At 31.9% G+C, this 20363-nt stretch overlaps 4 protein-coding genes and 1 non-coding gene across 5 annotated transcripts; all 5 read right to left on the reverse strand.

Moving 5' to 3' along the window:
* Window positions 1–1403: 1403 nt before the first annotated feature.
* Window positions 1404–2257, reverse strand: LOC115704192 (kunitz type trypsin inhibitor 104). Its single transcript, XM_030631407.2, has one exon. It carries the CDS (start codon window positions 2177–2179, stop codon window positions 1541–1543), a length of 639 nt encoding a protein of 212 aa, XP_030487267.2. The 5' UTR covers window positions 2180–2257; the 3' UTR covers window positions 1404–1540.
* A 463-nt stretch (window positions 2258–2720) lies between these two features.
* TRNAP-AGG (transfer RNA proline (anticodon AGG)) lies at window positions 2721–2792 on the reverse strand. The gene has a single exon. It is a non-coding gene; the product is annotated as a tRNA-Pro (tRNA).
* A 620-nt stretch (window positions 2793–3412) lies between these two features.
* On the reverse strand, window positions 3413–5630 carry LOC115706617 (uncharacterized). Its single transcript, XM_030634329.2, has 3 exons — window positions 5383–5630; window positions 4227–5158; window positions 3413–4123 (listed from the first exon to the last, which is right to left on the reverse strand). The coding sequence occupies exons 2-3, from the start codon at window positions 4314–4316 to the stop codon at window positions 3554–3556; spliced, it is 660 nt and encodes a 219-aa protein (XP_030490189.2). The 5' UTR covers window positions 4317–5158; window positions 5383–5630; the 3' UTR covers window positions 3413–3553.
* Window positions 5631–5678: 48 nt separating this feature from the next.
* Window positions 5679–8531, reverse strand: LOC115708148 (uncharacterized). Its single transcript, XM_030636359.2, has 2 exons — window positions 7230–8531; window positions 5679–7134 (listed from the first exon to the last, which is right to left on the reverse strand). The coding sequence occupies exons 1-2, from the start codon at window positions 8223–8225 to the stop codon at window positions 7090–7092; spliced, it is 1041 nt and encodes a 346-aa protein (XP_030492219.1). The 5' UTR covers window positions 8226–8531; the 3' UTR covers window positions 5679–7089.
* Window positions 8532–10425: 1894 nt separating this feature from the next.
* LOC115707450 (probable sodium/metabolite cotransporter BASS1, chloroplastic) lies at window positions 10426–13246 on the reverse strand. The gene is made up of 7 exons (XM_030635415.2): window positions 12601–13246; window positions 12163–12256; window positions 12041–12074; window positions 11897–11951; window positions 11301–11384; window positions 10925–11212; window positions 10426–10785 (listed from the first exon to the last, which is right to left on the reverse strand). Exons 1-7 carry the CDS (start codon window positions 13168–13170, stop codon window positions 10633–10635), a joined length of 1278 nt encoding a protein of 425 aa, XP_030491275.2. The 5' UTR covers window positions 13171–13246; the 3' UTR covers window positions 10426–10632.
* Window positions 13247–20363: the final 7117 nt, after the last annotated feature.

A 20363-nucleotide genomic window follows, 5' to 3' on the forward strand; every position in this document is an offset into this window, starting at 1 on the left:
AGATTTGTCAAATCAGCCTTTTATCCGTTCACCTAATTCCAAAGAAAAAAAAATTGAAATATCTTACAAATGGACCACCCCATTATTTGAAACTAACTTTGAGTAATGATATTTGTCCGATAGTTTTGCATCAAGGCCGCCTCATTTTTACTTTATTTTTTAAAATGCATGATTAAACTTTTACTTTTCTTTATTTTAAAACAGCTTTAATATCATACCATGCATTATTTTCATTAAAATAAATCACTAAAATTTTATTTTTTTTCTAATTTTATTATATTTTATTTATTTCAAATATGTAATATGAATATATACACATATCATCCATACAAAAATAATTATTAAAACTCAAAATAACTTTTAAAGCACCTATAACATGTTTTTAAAACTTCTTTATATAATTTAAAAAAAAAACTGTTGTGAGTGCTCTAAATATATAAATATATATTGTGTGTGTGATTTTGGAGGTCAGAAAAAGTGTATACTAACTTAATATTAAGTATAATGCACAATAAACTTAGTTTTATTTTAGCTGATTTTATTTTTATTATTATTATTTGATAAAGAAGATCATTTTTTTATGAAAAAATATTTAATTTAATATTTATTTAAAAAACACATTAATATTTAAAATTTATTGTTAGTTATAATTTGAATTTAAATGTAATATTTTTAATTTTATAATACTTTCCATTTAATTTTTTAGAAATATTATTCACTTTTCTTTTTTTAAAAAAAAAAAATAATAAAAAGATATAATTTTAGTAATTCCAAAAAATAAGAGTGTTACATGGTAATTTTTAAAAAACATAAATATTTTTTTTATTTTATTATTTATAAAAAAGAAAATAATATAATAGAGAAATATTTTTGTAATAGGTACAATGAATACAAAAAATAATAATAGAAACATATTATTTAATTTAATTTAAGAGAACATATCATAAAAAAATAAAAATATAAATATAATGATTATTGGTTTTCACATATTGTTATTGAGAGTACATTATTTAACATTTATTTCGGCGGCAAGACTTTATGGTTGTTTCATTGGAATGACTTGCCTGTGATCATTTGTTTTTATTTGAATTGTTTTTTTTTTTATATATATATATATATTTCCTATAAGAAAAAAAATAAATATATAGTGCATAATATATTTATATTTTTTTGACATAAAATGTTTATATTTTATATGTATACTATAAAGTATGAACTATTTAAAATTTTATAAATTTACAAAAAAAAAAAAATTACATTACAAAAACTCTAAATGCTGTGAGTTTTAGAACAACCATTTTTAGAGTATGTAATATAAAATTATCCTGATTTACATATAATTCTTATAAATATATATAACTAAGGATAATAATATATATATAGCTAATAATCATAACGAGATATTGAACAAGAGCTATATATATAATATATAGCTAGCTTTAGTTTTATTTTCACTATATGAATAATAATAATAAAAAAAACAATAAACACAACCAATTTTATTATCTATAATAATCAAAGATAATAATGATGATGATGATTAAGCAGCTCTCTCGAAAACAACAGGGAACGCAGAAGTTGAATTCAAAGCCAATAACCTGTTCCCATTTTCAACGACAACTTCAACAAACCCACAATCAACCCTACAATAGGGGCACACTTCAGCAGGACACCACCTCAATCCATACGAACCATTCTTCATCACTACTTCAGGTCCTAAATAAACCTGGAAATAATGCAAAACGGTGCCGTTACCACCCGTTTCGATGAATCGGGGTTGGCTACCGCTACTACTAGTCTCCATCGTAGACACCTTCCAGTTCGTCGTAGTATTCGGACACTTGGACGTGCCTTCCTTTGCGAAAGCAACCTCGAAGCTCATCGACTCCATCACCACGTTTTCAGCCTTCAAGAAAGGCGAAAATGTCACTGGGATTCCTCTAGATTTCATGTCATTTTCTTGTCCAGCGTACCATGGACAGGAGTTGTTGCGGTCGATAAGCGTGAGCCCGCCGCCGTTGTTGGTGATGGCTGGCTTGATGTAGTACTCCACGCCACGGAGGAGTGGCTGCCCTCTGGTGTCGAGGATGGGAGTTTGAGCCGTGGCTGATGTGGCTGTAAGGAGTAGCCATATTAGGCTTGTTGTCAAAACACTACTTAGCACTAGCTTGATCATCATTTTGAGAATTATTGTGTTTTTTGTAGTTTAAAATTTGGGGTTAATGGGTTAAATTGGTATATATATACATTTGTAAATGTATGTCGATGTGGAGAAAGAATATAAATAATTACGGTAATGATGAATATATAGATTTCTAGTCTTATGTTAGGCGCCGTGAATGATGAGGTTTCGTATTATAGTGTAATGTTTGAAAATTTAGTATATGCATTAGGCTATCTCTGCTGTACATTGGAACGAACAATCCCTTTTTGAAAAAATTTTAAGGTGTTAAAAAAAAGTCAATGAAAGAAATTTTTTGTTGAAACATCAAAAGATAATGATGAATAATTTGGATGTGAAATGCCAACACGGTAGTTCTTGTTGAATTTGGGAATTCGTACACTGGCGTCACACTTCATTTTGTTACCTTTGAAATGGTAATTGTCAATTGTGTATAATGTATGGTCAAAATGATGGCTAAGTTTCACGCCCACCGTTTTAACTTTGAATGTAGTGTCACCTTTGATAAGGTATTAAAATAAAAAACTGTAAAATGATAGGGGCATTCCGAGAATTGAACTCGGGACCTCTCGCACCCTAAGCGAGAATCATACCACTAGACCAAATGCCCAACCATATGCTTTGTCTATTGTCTTTTTAATTTTGTCCAATGTTTTTATAACGTGGTGTGTAGGAAATTAGGAAAAACTATTATTCTGCTTATTATAATAAAATTAATATTAGTCACATATAAATTTTGAACGTTGAATATTATTAACACTTTTCATGTTGGCAATTGTTTTCTTTTGAAAAATTTCCAACATACATCATTTATTATTATATTTGTCATATCTAATCTTCAATACACAAAAAGTCTAAACTCTATTTTCAAATGATCATTCTTCCCTGTTTTCCCTTTCTATTTATATGAATGTGTGTTGGCTAGTGTTACTAGCTTCTAGAATCAAGAAATGTTCTTTACAATAATTAAATTCTCTAATATATCGTCTTCTTTCATTTAGTTTAAAAAATTTACACTTAAATACATTTAAATCTCTATTTTTATTTAATTCATATTGAATAGTAAGTAGTGCAAAAAAAGTCCGATGAGAACCAACATAGTAACAAAAGAAATTATAAACAATCTCACTGTACATTAATTGTGATTAACAAAAAAAATTTAAATTAAATAGTCCAGAGTAATATATATATATATAAATATATATATATAAATAAATAAAAACTTTTCCAAATCAAACATCATTTACTGAAAACATAATATGCATGTATAGACATTATATATAACATAGTGCAGTTGAGTTTGGAAATACAAAGGCTTCATCCTAATAGTCAAAGTTACTTCTAAAACTGAATCCTAAAACTCAAACTAAGTCACTCCAATAATTGCACAAGTAATGCATGTTTGAACTCATCATCCAAACTAAAGAAATAGTCAGTAATAGCTTGATTTTGAACAAGAAGTTTCCCAACTCTTACTCGTTGTGTATTTGTCAATCCATTGATCTTTTTAAGTTCACTAAATAATCTCATCCTCCTGTCAGCAGCGTCAGCGTGATGTTGAAAACAATTGGCAAGTCTGGCAATGCTCTCACAAGAAGCCGCATGGATCTTACTCCATTGTTTTACTGCATCAATCAACAAGCAAACTAATGCATCTTCACTCCTAAATCTCTTCCTATTCATTTTACCTGATATTGATGAGTCTGAACGTGAGCTAGTCTGACTAGCGCTGGCAACACCATCCAACGCGTCCAATGGATTGGAAGTAATTTCAATGTTATCATTCTCAATATCTTTAGCAATTTCTTCAACCATGTTAGGCAATCCCTTTGCAGTGGCACCTTCTTCAGTAGCTCCATTCTTTGCAATTGCAAATACAACTATTAACTCATCATAATGAGGAAAGGACTTGTATCTTAAACCTTTGGCACTTGGATGACTCTGAAAATAGAAAGATAGATAGAAAGACAAAAAAAAATTGAACAACTACATGAGAAGTCAAAGTACTTAAACAAAGAATTCAACAAAATAAAATATTATTAACCTTAACCCATTCATCAAACACATTTTTGTCAGACACAATACACTTTTCCTCTGCATTCCATTCAAATCTATTAGCAGAATCCCCCAACATGTCAGAAATTGCATGACATTGTTTTTTCAATATCTTGATGCGAGAATCAATATGTGGATGTGCTTTAAGTTCACATCGAGGAATCTTCTCATGCAACAATTTCTCTAATTGCTGTAGGTAGCCATTCTTGAAGGTACTACCATTGTTGGATGAGTAATTTGCGGCAAAACCCCCTTAACTATCAATTTACTTGCAAAAAACCATCCAACCTCATATTTTGGTGGGAAAACCCTCCAAAGTACTATTCTGTTTACATTTTAAGATGCCGTCTGTCCAGCTCATAATTTTGCCCACGTGGCAATGACAAGTCACTAAAAAATTATCCTATGTGGCCATATTTTACAAAATAAAAATAAAACTTTAAGAGTAATTTGCGGCAAAACTCCCCCAACTATCAATTTACTTGCAAAAAACCATCTAAAAAACTTTAAGGTTGGATGGTTTTTTGCAAGTAAATTGATAGTTGAGGGAGTTTTGCCGCAAATTACTCTTAAATTTTTTGTTTTTATTTTAATTTTTATTTTGTAAAATATGGCCACGTAGGATAATTTTTTATTGACCTGTCATTGCCACGTGGGCAAAATTAAGACTTAACGAGGCTGAATAGACGACACCTTAAAATTGTAAACGAAACAGTACTTTGGAGGGTTTTCCCAACAAAATATGAGGTTGGATGGTTTTTTGCAAGTAAATTGATAGTTGAGGGGGTTTTGCCGCAAATTACTTTCCAATTCCCATTATTGATTAGACACAATAAACACTCTACTAACTTAGAATCCTCAAATGCAGTCCATTGATGTTTCTTTCCTCCAATTTTTATAGATTGCTCAGCAGGATCCATTCTGTTCATGTAGATAAACATCTCAAATAATACAAAAAAAAAATGATCAAAATATCCAGAAAAGTAATCTCATAACAAACATGCTACTTAAAACACAGTATGCGACACTATTTTTGTTTTGTTTGTTTCATATGCTACTTAACTTTGATCATATATAAATATAATCGTATTTGAAACAGAATACTCGAAAGTTTTAACAGAAATGTCGTAAAAGAAATTGAATACCTGTTGATTCAGTTTCTAGAATTCGTTCCCATTCTCTGCAAGGTCGAATCAAGCCATAACAATGAGAAATCTCTTACAAATTCTGACAATGGTCATAAGTAACTAGTTAAGGTAGAGGGAAGAGTAGTGGAGAGTGGATGGAGACGACGAAGAGAATAACTGACAGACCACGATTTTGCATTGCCATTAGATGGTATTTTGGGCCTGGGCCCAATTAAAAGTTTCAGCCCGGCCCATTCATATTTAACATTTTGTAATTTGCTCTCACTATTTCTGGGGCTGGCAATTTTCTTTTCTCTATGATCTCTTTTGGAAGCGTTCCAGTACGGTGGTGGGGTTTGGTTTCAAATTCGTAAAAGGTAACGTCGAAACAAAGTACTGATCTTTTATCCTTTCCTTTTTCTTTTGTTTTTTCAGTTGTCTACAATATATTTGGTTATAGTGTTGGTAATATCATGATTAAACTTAATAATCCAAATTGGGTGTCTTGGAAAATGAGAATGGAGGATTATCTTTACTGTGAAGATTTGCACAAAAAACCCATCGAAGGGGATGATGCTAGGCCCAAAGAGATGTCAGATGAAGAATGGTATGTTCTGAATCGAAAGGCGGTTGGAAAGATTAGGCTGTGTATGGATGAGAGTTTAATTCATCATGTAGCTCTAGAAACAAATGCTAGAACTCTGGCTGAAATTAAATTCTTTGTTCAAGAAGAGAACCGCGGCTACTAAGACTTTTTTAGTTAAAATCTTATTCTACATGAAATACAAAAAGGGTATATTGTGCTATGAATGTGGCACTAGATGATGATCTAAAAGCCCATATGCGTTTGGCTTCTTTGCCAGATGAGCTAATAAAGTCAGTATGTAATTGTGTTCCTAGTGATAATGGTGAGCTTTGTTTGTATTTGGTCAAAAGCAAACTGTTTGAGGAAGATACTAGGAGGAAAATTGCAGCTTTGGGCTCATCTAGTGTTGGATCAAGTTCAGATAGTAAAGAATAAAACAAGTAGAAGTCCAAGTAGTGGAATGAAATTTCAGAGCAGATCACAAGCGAAAGATGAAAGGAAATGCTACCATTGTGGTAAGGAGGGTCACATAAGAAGACAATGCCATGCTTGGCTAAGGGATCATAAAGAAAGAGCCTTAGAATTTGAGGAAACTAAGTTCTTATGTCTCTTGTAATGCCCCATATATGTATGTACTTGCAACAATTTTAGTTCAATTGCAGTTTGGGCTTGTAACTTGTAATGTTTTTAACACGAACACTAACAATGAATGACTATGAATTTGAGTTAAGCTGCCTGATTTTTTTCTTTTTTATTGATCACTTTATTTTGTTTAACAAGTCTAAGTGTATGGCAAAAAAATCAGAGACCAAGGTCCAAGACGCATCAATTATCTTCCAAAATAAAAGCTACACAACCAGCTATCTTTGGCAGTAGGAGATTATCCACTCGTAATGTTGACTGTTGACCCCCATTTTGTACAAAGATTTCTAAGTTCTAATAACACTACAGTCTACAGCCAGGTGTTAAATGGTTTTTCCAGCTGAAAATGGACACAGCTTACTATTTGATCAATCAGCCTATTATGTTTAAAGTAAATAAAATAAAGGCTACAACTTTTTCAGCAACAAAAAACAAAACTTACAACAGCAATCTATATTAAAAATAAAACACTCTAACTAGCAGATCCGATCCATCTTCTAATCATCTCTTGCTACAATCTTGTACTTTCCAGTTTGTTGTTGCTGCAAACAGATAAAAAAATTAAAATAAATAAATAAAAACCCATTTAGTAAAATCTAACATTATATTCATAACATAATAAAATAAAAAACCAGACCTTAATCCACAAATCGGTGTGGGGTTTGCAAAAACCGGCAACAATGGCACCCTTCTTCTTCCCTTCTCTGTACTCTAAACAAAGATCTTCATTCAATCCACAGGTCACATGAAAACTCAAAGGGCATTTGGGCTCAGAGCAGTTGATAGCACATCCATTAGTCTGTTTACAGAGATAACATCTCTGCTCCCACCTGCTTTTTGGGACCTTCGAACAATCAATCCCTTCTCGTCCTTCCGGATCATGAAAGAAAACTTCAGGAACGAACAGAGCGCAAACGACATGAGCCCACTTGCCGTCGTTCATCGGCTTCATCGCCCCTCCTTTATTTGGACACAAACAGCAAGAAAACGACATGTCGTTTTGAGACCCTTTCGATACCGAGCATTGAGAACAGAACCAATCCCCATCCGGAATACCCTTTACGAGAGGATCGCCATAGCAGGAAGCGTGAACCATTAGATCACATCCATCACATAGAACAATCGGATCAGAAGGATCCCCATCTGTACTCTGGCAAACAGCGCAGATAATGCCATCGTCATCTTCCAGAAAATATCCATCGATTTCAGCTTCTTTCTTTACTGTACTTTCAGAGCCTCCATTTTCGTCATCTTCAATCTCCCACGCGATTTCACCTTCTCTGAACAATGGAGCTTTTTTAACATCACGATCTTCTTCATATTTCACAACAATGTCCTCCTCCTCGAATGCTGGATTGTACACGGCATTAAGGTCGAAGCTCGAAACCCGTTTCTCGAGGAATATATCAGGCGGAAGTGCGCAAACCCTTTTCTTCGCCGGCAAGGAATAAGCAGAGTCACCGGCAACGTCGTAAGAATTGGGAAGAAGATGAGGTGGGTCCCGAGTCTCCTTGCGCTTTTTGGCCGGGAGAGATAAGGGAGCGGCCATAATCAGTTGATCTCGTAGCTTCTGTTGTTGGTGAATGAGTCTGAATCTTTTGTGTGGAGGCAAGCCATGGAGTTCTGAATCCATTTTTGGTTGCTGTAGTTGAGGATTGGAAAGGAAGAGGTTGGATTAGATTGGGATTATTAGGGCTTTGGAAATTAATGTGTTCTGTAAGAAATTTTGAAGGGTTTATTTTTGGCGGGGAATGGGAAGTGAGAATGAAAGTATTAGCGATAGACATTTTTATCTTATTGGGTGGGAACTAGAAGGAAGGGAGTTGAAGAAGCCCGCAAAAACCAAAATTTTCAAAAGTCAGTTTTCCAAAAATATTTAGAAAAATTAAAAACGAAAGTGAAAATGAAAATGAAAGGAATAGGCCCCGCCCATTTTTATGAAGTTGGATTATTTAGGCGGGTGGGGAGGGCGGGGAATCTTCTTTCGTTTTATTTGTTGCCACATCGGATTGGAGGGGTATCACAGTTTCAGTGGCTCACTTTGTTCATTCATTCATTTTTATTTTTTAAATGGCATTCCTTCATTTATTTATTTATTTAACAATAATAAAAAAAAAATAGAGATAAATACATCCTAACAACAAAATGAAAAAAAATATTGATCTACTATGAGCGTGTTTTTTAGAATTGCCTGCTATATTGTATTATTATTTGAAAAATGTTGCCCCTATTTCCCTTTTTTTTCGTCCAATTTTTATAGTTATACAACATGGTACTCTATTACAATAATTACAATACTACAAATAATACAGTATACACCCACAATGTGATACAAATATGGACAACTCATATTATACGGTGATTCTACAATGCACCCTCTTAAAAGGGATGTACTGATACATCTTTAACTTGTTTCGGTATCCAGAAAAAGTTTTTAGTCTAATTTTTTTTCATATTCATGTACGTTATAGCTATTTAAGATAACTTATAAAATTTTGAGAAATTCTGAATAATTTACAATATAGAAAACAATGTTCAAACAGTCTATTTTACACGCGTATAAAATAAAATAGTCACGCGTGCAACACATTGTTTGAACGTAGTTTTCGGCGTGTTAAACTTTTCCAAATTTTTTAAAATTTTACAGGATGTCTTAAATAACTATAACGTACATGACCATGAAAAAAATTTTGACTAAAAAATTATTTCGGGTGCTAAAACAGACAAGGATGTATCAATGTATCCATTTTAAAGAGGTGCATTGTAGAATTTTTCTATATTATATTAATTAAAGCGTAAATTTTTTGGATATATGACTAAGTACACTATAGAAAAACAGTTTTAGATAAATGTGTCGACACGTTTTCAACACGATATATTTATGGTGAACATGAATATAATACAATTATTAGTCATAAATGTGTCAAGACTTTAAACACGAGCACGATACAATTTCTTAACAGATCACACGACACAATACGATAACACGTTTAATAAATGTGTTATGACCAAAACTTAAAAATTTCATGTTTAAAATGCACAAGTAAAAATGTTGATACAACATAAATTGACACGATTAATATATTTATATAAACACAAATATTAGTCATAAATATATAGTATTAATTTATTATTATGTTTTAGTAAGAAAATTACAAAGAAAAAAAAGTGTTTTATGGAATTTTTTTCAATTAACATAGCAAAAAAATTAAGAAAATTTATATTTCTTTTTATAGTGTAACTATCAAGCTATTAATATAATGTGTAAGACGTGTTCACTCGAAAATGAAGCGAGCCCTAACTCTTAGCACACCTACAACCAATGTGAAGTGAGAATTTGAGTCTCATAGGCTCAATTCCAATAAGGGTGACATTCTACCAATCCCTCGTTTGCGGGCTTGGCGGGAGCTTTGAGTTTGTTAAACTAAGGTTAGAGTTTCGAGCCTAGCCCCCATGCTATATTATATTTGTACTGTACATATATTATTACCTTAATTAGAGTTTTGCCCGATGCTACTTAATCCAACACCCTAATTTAATCAACTCTCACCATATACTTAAGATCAAAAATAAATCTCCTTTAAAAGATACACTATTTACTCTTGATTTTGTAAACCCTTCTATTAATAAGCACGCATGCAGTCTTCTTTACTCATTGCTATCTTAGATATAAGCAAATAAATTTTGCTGAATACCTAAATTTGTTTCTCTTGTTTGGGTTTCTATTCACTCTTATTGTGCACTGCCGATAGCTTCGCTATGTAATGCCAGTAATGTTAGCTAAGCCTACAACAAAGAACGTTGGATTTAGATAAAATAGAACACATAAATAATTAATCAAACAAGGCCCTTATTATTACATTTGGCTTGCTAGCAAGCATGTCTCTCCAAGAACAAGACAAAAATGCCTAACAATAACAGCTTTTATTTAGAAGAAAAGCAGCATAAAGGACAAGCATTGATTTAATTCCAGTAGTTCAAACGAGTGGTACTAGTAAATTTCGGAGTTGAGCCTTGATCTAAATTTCTACATGGACATGTTAATCATGGTTTTGGGAAGGTGCACTCCGTCTCCAAACTCCAGCCAAGGCACTACCCAATATTGAATGACAGACACTTGAAACAGCACATGGCACTGCTGTCAAAGGATTTCCGAAGTGCTGAGTGGCCAGAACAACTCCAAGGACCGAGTTCTGCACATTAGATACTTCATCATAAGAATTACAAATAAACCGCAAGAAAAAACAGTAGTATGAGAATTAACTGCGCAAGCAACACAGAGAAAGCATAAAAGGATCTGGTTGAACCATGAATTAGTGGAGTTATGCTAACCTGCATGCCAACTTCAATGGAGATAGTCCGAGATGATGCCACATCAATCCCAAGTATCCTTGCAAGTATGTACCCAAAGAAGAAACCAGAAATGTGAAGAAGAGAGCAAGCTATCACTACTTGAAGGCCAGATTGGAGGATTGCAGAAGAGCTCTGGGCAATGGCATGTCCACATAGAACGGCTACAGTTGCCACAGCAATGGGTGGCATCACAGGGGAAAATATTTTAACTATGCCCTGGAAGTACTGGTTTAGAAATGCACCAGCCAATACAGGAAGTAGCACAACCTGGTTCAAAGTTCAAAATTCATACAATGAAATCGATGCAAACTATGGTTTAACTATGTAGCACACGTCCAGTACCAAAAGCTCTTACCTCGAGTGTTGAGAATAGTAGTTTAGAGGCATCTACAGCAACATATTGCCCAGCAAGTTTGGCTGTCAGAAAGGGGGTCATTATCTGCAACAGAAAGGTTTAAAAATAGGGTTAGTTAATCAAAAAATAAGGAAAGTGAAATAAACTTAGGAAGAGGGTTTTGGTTGCAGATCAGATGCCAGGATTGAATGATGCATGAACTAAACCAATTTGAAACAGAAATGCAGTTTGTTGAAAGGAAACAGTTGAATAAGTAAAACAGTTTTGTAATTGAGAAAGGGCGTTATAATTTAAGGCAAGAGGACAAAAGAAAATGATGCTGCTTTGATGTGAAGGGTGAAAATGAACTATACTTTGTAGAAGGTGTTCACAACATCAGATTGGCTTGGTACTATATAAGTTGATAAATCTATAACTCTTTTTCTTCATAACCATAGTTTTGTTGAAGATACACTAATGAAAAGGTTATAATATGCAAATGTCCTAGATGAACATAAAAGTTCCTATGTAAATGAAGGTATGTTGAATTGCAACAATCTAAGAATCAAGGAAAAGAAGATACTGCAAGAAAAGATATCAAAAGTTGGTTTACCAACCACAGCTGTTATAGTGCTAGCTGCTGTCATTAAAACTGAGAGTGCCACATTTCCACTGAAAAAACAGATTGGTCACTAAATCTTCTTGTTGGAGAAACTTATATTTGATGATGAAATTAATGCTATATCTGAGAGTTCACTTACCGAGCAATATAAGTGACAATGTTACTAGCTGTACCTGAAACCATTCACCCAAACGTAGATAAATAAACAGGGTAGTAAGAGAAGTATTGGAATAACAAAATAAGAAAGACAAGGGGGTATACCGCCTGGGCAGCAACCGACCAATATTAAACCAGCTGCATAATGGGATGGCAGGTTCAAAAGCTTGCTCACAAAATAGCCAGATAATGGCATCACCTGCAACAAGTTACAAATGCTTTTTCTATTTGAATAATCTCACTAATAACGTACTGAAACAAAGATCCACTTACTTAATTTAGCATTTTATCATTTTTTGAAAAAAAATAAAGGCACATCTCAATATATGATCAAAACCCATTAAGAAAAATTTCATAACAGTAAATGACACTAACTATTTAAAACCCATTAAGAAAAATTTCATAATAGTAAATGACACTAACTATTAAAAACCCATTAAGAAAAATTTCTTAACAGTAAATGACACTAACTATTTAAAACCCATTAAGAAAAATTTCATAATAGTAAATGACACTAACTATTTAAAACATAACAGAACTCACAGAGTATTGGAGAAAGAAACCAGCTAGTAATTCCTTAGGCATAGCCAACGCACCACGAAGATCATCGAGAGTGAGTGTCATGCCCATCCCAAGCATAGTCACTATTAAACCAGCAACTGTCCATTTAGGCCGAACCCAGTTAAAGGAACTCGGTTTTAAAAGCCCTAATAAACATCCCAAGGCGACCCATAACGGAAACGCTGTCGAAACGGCCTCCCCGATAAGCTCAAACCATTCCCTTAAACTTCGTTTCGCACCGGCGCTATTATTATGGCTAGACGAAATGCCGCAACGAACTGGAGACAATTCGAAGCTCCTTTTCTTTCTAAATGTCGTACTCGGGACTAGATTACAACACAGCTCATCCTTCTGTACGAATGACACCGATGGATATCTAAAATCGAATCGAGAAGAAGAACAAGAAAGAGATGATCTAGTGGAGAGAAGAGAGGAGCACTGAGTAAAGGGAAGCGTAGCTCTTTTGAGTGAATGGGTAGTGATAATGGCTTTTGGGTTTTCTCCAAATTTGATGGGTCTAATGCCATTAGAGAAGGAAAGTGAAGACTGCATTGTTATTTCTTCTCTTTACTGACCAGTAATCTTCTCAGTTCTCACCATAGCCAGATTCATCTGGCCATGAATCTTGTGTTAGAGATTTTATAACAATGGAAGAAAATCAAGATTTATTACAACTCTATTGTAAAATAATACAAGGACTAAAATAAGAGATTGATTAAATATATGTTACAATACATATATATACACTATATATATCACATATATATATGAAAGGTAGAAGAGAAGATTACAACACATGTAATATAATATATATATATAACAAGAGAATAATATATGTATATATATAAATACTCACTCACAACCTTGAGTGTAGATTAGTGGGGATCACCATGACTTGAACAAGGTATTACACCTTTGTCCAAAACCTTATTTCTCCTATCTCTAAGCACTAAGGGAACTCTCTAGGAAATAGCTTTGGGAATAATCAAGCCTTTTAGGGTTTTCTAGCAAAGTGCTTTCTTGATAGAAAACTTCATCTCTTACAAATGAGCACCAAAGACCTCCTTTTATAATGTATAGGTGATCACTTAGAATTCAAAATACACAACACTCATTTCTCTCATATAAATGAGTATTAATATAGTTTGTAACAACTATATTTCATACCATTTGAATCCTATCATCAAATTGTGTAACAACCTTTTTATTACACTAATAATGTGTGATCAACACATGAGTTACAAGTGACAACAAATTGTAACTCCTCTCCAAGTTACAACATGTAGGTTACAAAAGTGTAGGTTATAAAATCATAGGTTACACATTTATTTACCATACACTTAATATATATTATTCACATATATTTATCACATTTTAATCTACTTTATTATTATATTATAAAATAATATAACAATCCCCCACTAGATTAAAATGTGTGACACACTTGTAACACACTTGTAACATTTATTTAATCAATCAAAATATTATATCAAAATATAACATTCCCCCACTTTGATTGAATAAATATACACTTTTAAAGAAGTCTTGCTTAGGTGCATTAGGTAAAATGTCTTTCGACTTGAATTTTACCTTAGTGTAGTTACCACAAAGTTTGATGAAATTTTGGTTGCCGTAGCATTGAACCACTATCCCTTTAATACAAACCGGTGATAACACACACACCCTCGCTAATGCTCACTTGAGACCGCATGTCTCGCTCTTGCACCGTTAATGGCCATGTGCAAAATTCCAATTCATGGACTCTCTAGAGAATAACTCCCAATTCTCATAAGAGGCGGCACCACCTCTAGTCCATATAGGTGGAGTTTTAGTGTCTCACCACTCTTTAGACACTTCTTAAGCTTAAGTGAGTTTTCTTAAGCTTAAGCTCCATTAAAAAACATTTTGGTTTTAACCCTCAATTTTCACAACATGTACTCATCCATAGATGGGACAATTGAGTACCATATTCACTCTATTGACTTGTTAGTACCTATTGAACTTAAGACTAGATGTTTACTAGTGTTAAGATAGGTTACCATCAATGAGCAAAACACTAAGGGAGTTTAGGTCCCATCCCTCGAAAATTCATGCTTTAATCTTGTACGGAGATTAAGCGATTTGTTATAACCTCTCAATATTGATTCCATGTGAATCATGCATGCCAAAATATAGTGTTCACTTTGTGACCACTTTTCTCCTTAAGTACTTAAGCTTTGAAAATTCAATCATAAAAGATTAATTTTCACTCAACTCAAATTCTCAATAATTTTGATACCAAGCATATCAAAAATACACTAATTTAGACACCAAATATGTCTAAATTCTCATTTTTTAATTTTAGACACCAAGTATGTCTAAACTCTCTCATATTGGAGTATGCACCCCCACATTTTCACATTTCATTATCAAGACAATATCTTGATTTTAAAATATAGAAGACTACTTTGTCTCTATAATTTTTTTTTTTTTTTTTTAAATTTTTTTTTTTCTTCTTGAAATTATTTTTACCAAAACTTTGACACTAAATATGTCAATATTTTCACTTATGCACATAGCCAAACTTGATTTAGAATTTGAATTCAAAATCAAATAAATTAATCAATAATGTCTCAACACATTTTGATTAAATTTGTGGCTCACCCCCACATTTTTACCATAAAGTGTATATAAAATATCACTTTTGTGTATTTTTCTCTTCAAATGACTCTTTAAGGCCACTTTAAAAATACCATTTGACATTTTTAGTTTTCTCAACAAAACTAAAATATCAAACGTACATTACTACTCATAAAATAATGTGATTATTTTTACTCATAATTTTAAGGTTATCTCCTTATTGAGATTAGCCCAAAATTATACCAAAGTTAACAAAATTCTCATCAATTTTGTTCACCACTTTGATTATTTAAGATTCAAAATTGCTTCTCCAATTTTGTTATCTTTTCACAATTTTTTTTTTTTTTTTTTTTTTTTTGAAACAACATTGACTCACTTTATTTTTGAGTCTAAAATTGTTTTTCCAATTTATGACTCATTTCACAAGTTTGGATCCCCTTTTAATCTATTGTTCTTGCTAAGACAAGACAATTCTCATAAGTGTAACTCTCATAGTCCACTTTTCCTTATCTCATAATATGAGATGATTATCTCTTATAATCCAATAAAACATGTAACTTCTCAAAATCCATCTTTTATTATCTCATAAAGTGAGATGTTCACCACCAAATTGAATAAGAATTCAAATCTATTCTTTATTCACAAAATAGATGATAATAATTTTCACATCAATAGTAATAAACACTATTATATTACTATCAACATTATTATCATACTATATAACTCATACATTAATATAATATGTATGTTACTAATCAACATCTTATATGTAACATACACATAATGTCAATATTAAATTCACAAATATATATGTTACATATCTCATATAAATATAACATATATACTATAATATACATATCATATACACATAATATATATATTTATTACACAGCTATATATGTTACATACCTCACACATATATAACATATATATACACATTAATATACATGATATATATTATATACACATATATAACATATATTATATATGCATGTCTCACATAAATACATAGAAGTAATTATTTCTACATATTTAATCTCACTAATATATATTATATCACATGCTCTACATATATATAATATATATTACTCATACATACATATTATATATTATATATCTCACATATATACATATAATAGCATGATATAAAAATTAAATATCATATTATATACTACTATATATATTAATATGATACAAACACATAATCACATATATGTCACATATATATAACTCATATATATATATATTATATATTACTATCATATAAAATAGTAAATCACATAATATTCACCATCATGCTCACCCATGAATGGCTTTCACATAAAATCTCTTATCCTTGTATTCTCACAATCTTGATTTATCACCTCTTCCATTGAAAAGGGATAAGCTTTTGATTGTTAGAGATTTTATAACAATGGAAGAAAATCAAGATTTATTACAACTCTATTGTAAAATAATACAAGGACTAAAATAAGAGATTGATTAAATATATGTTACAATACATATATATACACTATATATATCACATATATATATGAAAGGTAGAAGAGAAGATTACAACACATGTAATATAATATATATATATAACAAGAGAATAATATATGTATATATATAAATACTCACTCACAACCTTGAGTGTAGATTAGTGGGGATCACCATGACTTGAACAAGGTATTACACCTTTGTCCAAAACCTTATTTCCCCTATCTCTAAGCACTAAGGGAACTCTCTAGGAAATAGCTTTGGGAATAATCAAGCCTTTTAGGGTTTTCTAGCAAAGTGCTTTCTTGATAGAAAACTTCATCTCTTACAAATGAGCACCAAAGACCTCCTTTTATAATGTATAGGTGATCACTTAGAATTCAAAATACACAACACTCATTTCTCTCATATAAATGAGTATTAATATAGTTTGTAACAACTATATTTCATACCATTTGAATCCTATCATCAAATTGTGTAACAACCTTTTTATTACACTAATAATGTGTGATCAACACATGAGTTACAAGTGACAACAAATTGTAACTCCTCTCCAAGTTACAACATGTAGGTTACAAAAGTGTAGGTTATAAAATCATAGGTTACACATTTATTTACCATACACTTAATATATATTATTCACATATATTTATCACATTTTAATCTACTTTATTATTATATTATAAAATAATATAACATCTTGCTATGGTAAGAACTGAGAAGATTCATGGCCAGTGTAATCCACGCGCTAACACTACGTTTGGTGAGAAGGAAATGTGGAAGGATGGAAAGTGTGGGAGGAGAGCCAAAATCATTTGTTTGGCGAGAAAAAGAAAAATGAGAGGGAAAGGGAAGATTGAGGGAAGGGCTACCTCCAAATCCTCAAAAATCAATATTCCAAATAGTGAAATTCTATACTAAGACAAATCATTTTATCTAAAATTTATGTATATCCTTTCATAAAAAAAATATATATTATAATAATAGACAATTTAGCAATTTATAATAGCATTTGAATTTTCACCCCAAAAATAATAAGCTTAATTTTACATTTAAATTTTAAATACATTCTTATCTCATCCAATCATTCACTACTATTAAAGTTCATTTATTTTATAAACATAAACTAAAAAATACATTTACACTATATTTATAGTACCACTAAAATTCTCTAACACCAAACATCTATCAAAAAACAAAAAAAGAAAAATAACAATCCACTCCATCCATCACCCCTCTTCCTTCTCTTTAAACTCTCTATCCTTCCAACATTCTTTCATTCTTGCCAACCTGCGCCTATGCAATGAAAGAAAAGGTGAAAATTACATTACTTTATTTGTTTTTATTTTTATCTTTATTTTTATGATTTTATTTTTATAATGTTGTTATTATATCTTTTAAATTAATATAAATCATGTGCTACATTTAAATGGAGAAATATTAGACAATACACTCGTAAAAATAAATAAATTTTAATAAAATATAATATAAAGATATTTTTAATTTTTGAAGAGAAGGCACACGCAGTAATCAAGGGGCTGGGCCTTATAAGCCTATATAGTAATATTATGGGAGAAGTTGATAAGTGCCCCTTTTATAATTGAATTAACTAAAAATACCTGCAGAATAAATTTAGTTAAAATATACCTTCTTTTATAATTGAATTACCCAATATACCCTCAAATATCTATCAAATTGTTTTCAGTCTTCAATGCAGCCACTTCGAATTCCACCATAGCAACTGCAGTCTGCCATAGCCATCGTCGATCAGCCTCCTCTGGCATCTTCAGCGGCCCTCAGCCTCCACCACCACCGAAAAAAACATTACACCTTTGAAACCGCAACCGCAAAAGCCAATGTCCTTAGCTATTTGAAGGTATGTAAGTTTCTCTTTTCATTCTGAATTAGTATTAGTTTCTTTTTCTAGATCTTGTTTCTCCCTCTTTCAATCTTCTATTATATTCTAGTTTGTAAGACCTATGTTCATATGAATAAGTTTGTGTGTATTCAGTTTGACCATTTTATGAAAATATAATGCTTTTTAAGTGTTTGTTGAAATAACTAATAGAAATTATAAAATCGTCTAAGAAATCTGGGCTCGTTCATCATTATGAGATGAATATCCAATTCCCATAAATGCCCTTCTCTGTGGCCGAGCCAGAGGTCGTCACACTAGACCATTTTGATAAATCTATTACTTACTAGAGAATGTTGTCATAACATAAGTTGGGACCACTGTTTTTTTTGTCACGATAGAGTGACAATGGTCTTTAGGTTTCCCCAATTTACAGCCCCACAGATACTCTTTCAAGGTTGGTTGGTGCTTTTCATTTCTCAAGTTGAAATTGTTAATTAATTCTTAGTTTTCTTGTGTATATTAATTAACTAATATTGTTCCTTCCGTTTCACCAATATTAAGTCTTGGGAATTTTTCTTTAAGAGTTTCTGCATCAGCTTTGGATTTTGATTTGATGGGATTATTATTATCATCATCATTGGTGTTAATTTGTTAATGATTCCATATGTGTTAATAATTTGTTAATGATCACTCTTTTATTATTGCAACTCACTTGTTCGATGAATTGCCTCATTGGGGCTTTGTCATGATAACCAGTTTCTTTTGAAGGCTCAGCCACATCTTTTCCTTTGCTTGGGTTTGCTCTTGGTTCACTGGAGGATTTGGTCACCTCAGGTTGGTGTTTTTTTAGCTTTCTTATTGTTATCTATTTTAGCTTTGTATGGACATGGGGTTGGTCAGTTGTTTGATAATGGTTCTGAGGTACACCAATGTATGGTCTGAACTTTTTGTTGAGCTTGAGACAGACTTTTTTTTCGTGTGTTTACAATGTTTTCATGTCATTTCACAGTAGCCAATTTAATTGGCACTTTTCTTTCTTCCTATGCTGTAATGATTTGGCTTTTTCTGTGTATTGCTATATAAAATGAGCCTTTTGAAGGTATATTGGTATACTGATTTGGTTGTTCTCCTCATTAACTTCACATGTTTATTGCAAGAATTCTTATAAAATATCTATTTCAATGTGCTATTTTATTTTATAGCTATTTTGTTCTTTCTCAGCTTTGATTGGTTATTGAATTTTCATGCTTGGGTAATGTTCATTATTTTTGGTTGGAATTGATGGAGCCTTCTCGAATTATTTTTGATGTAAAGGAAAAGACTAATTGAATTTATAATTCTAATATTGCAGAAATAGAATCAAGAATGTTGTACATAGTATTTAACGGAAGATGGAATGCACACAACAAATATGTTGATCATGAAATCAAACTCCTAATGGTGCATAAAGATATAAAATTTTTGGATTTGGTAGATAAGATACACAACTTGCTCAATTTGAATCGAAATTTGGTTTCGATCAACATTCTATTTGATGTGAATATGGGTACAAGCAAAGGAATGAAGATAGAAAGCGATATGGATTTAGAGGCTTACTTGATCGAGAACAACACAAAGGAAGATCTGAGAAATTGTCCTCTTATTGTTGAAGTAATTGAGAAGAACCAAACAATGGCCTTGTCAAGAACAACTAGCATTGCTGCAACTACTTCAGCAAGTAACGCAACAAGCAGAAAAAAGACAAGCAAGCGATGGCGCTTACGGCGGCACAAACAAAGACATCATC

The sequence above is a fragment of the Cannabis sativa genome, chromosome 1 (genome assembly GCF_029168945.1).
Source record: "Cannabis sativa cultivar Pink pepper isolate KNU-18-1 chromosome 1, ASM2916894v1, whole genome shotgun sequence".
In the NCBI taxonomy this organism is placed as follows: Eukaryota; Viridiplantae; Streptophyta; class Magnoliopsida; order Rosales; family Cannabaceae; genus Cannabis; species Cannabis sativa.

Excerpts from the sequence above, each read along its gene's own strand:
- LOC115707450 (XM_030635415.2), bottom strand. The coding sequence starts at position 13,170 with ATGCAGTCTTCACTTTCCTTCTCTAATGGCATTAGACCCATCAAATTT. Across the intron at positions 11,952-12,040 it reads ATTGTCACTTATATTGCTCG|TGGAAATGTGGCACTCTCAG; the intron begins GTAAGTGAACTC and ends CTGTTTTTTCAG. Across the intron at positions 11,213-11,300 it reads TACTATTCTCAACACTCGAG|GTTGTGCTACTTCCTGTATT; the intron begins GTAAGAGCTTTT and ends ACTTTGAACCAG.
- LOC115704192 (XM_030631407.2), bottom strand. The coding sequence starts at position 2,179 with ATGATGATCAAGCTAGTGCTAAGTAGTGTTTTGACAACAAGCCTAATA.
- LOC115708148 (XM_030636359.2), bottom strand. The coding sequence starts at position 8,225 with ATGGATTCAGAACTCCATGGCTTGCCTCCACACAAAAGATTCAGACTC. Across the intron at positions 7,135-7,229 it reads ACACCGATTTGTGGATTAAG|CAACAACAAACTGGAAAGTA; the intron begins GTCTGGTTTTTT and ends ATCTGTTTGCAG.
- LOC115706617 (XM_030634329.2), bottom strand. The coding sequence starts at position 4,316 with ATGTTGGGGGATTCTGCTAATAGATTTGAATGGAATGCAGAGGAAAAG. Across the intron at positions 4,124-4,226 it reads TGTTTGATGAATGGGTTAAG|AGTCATCCAAGTGCCAAAGG; the intron begins GTTAATAATATT and ends TTCTATTTTCAG.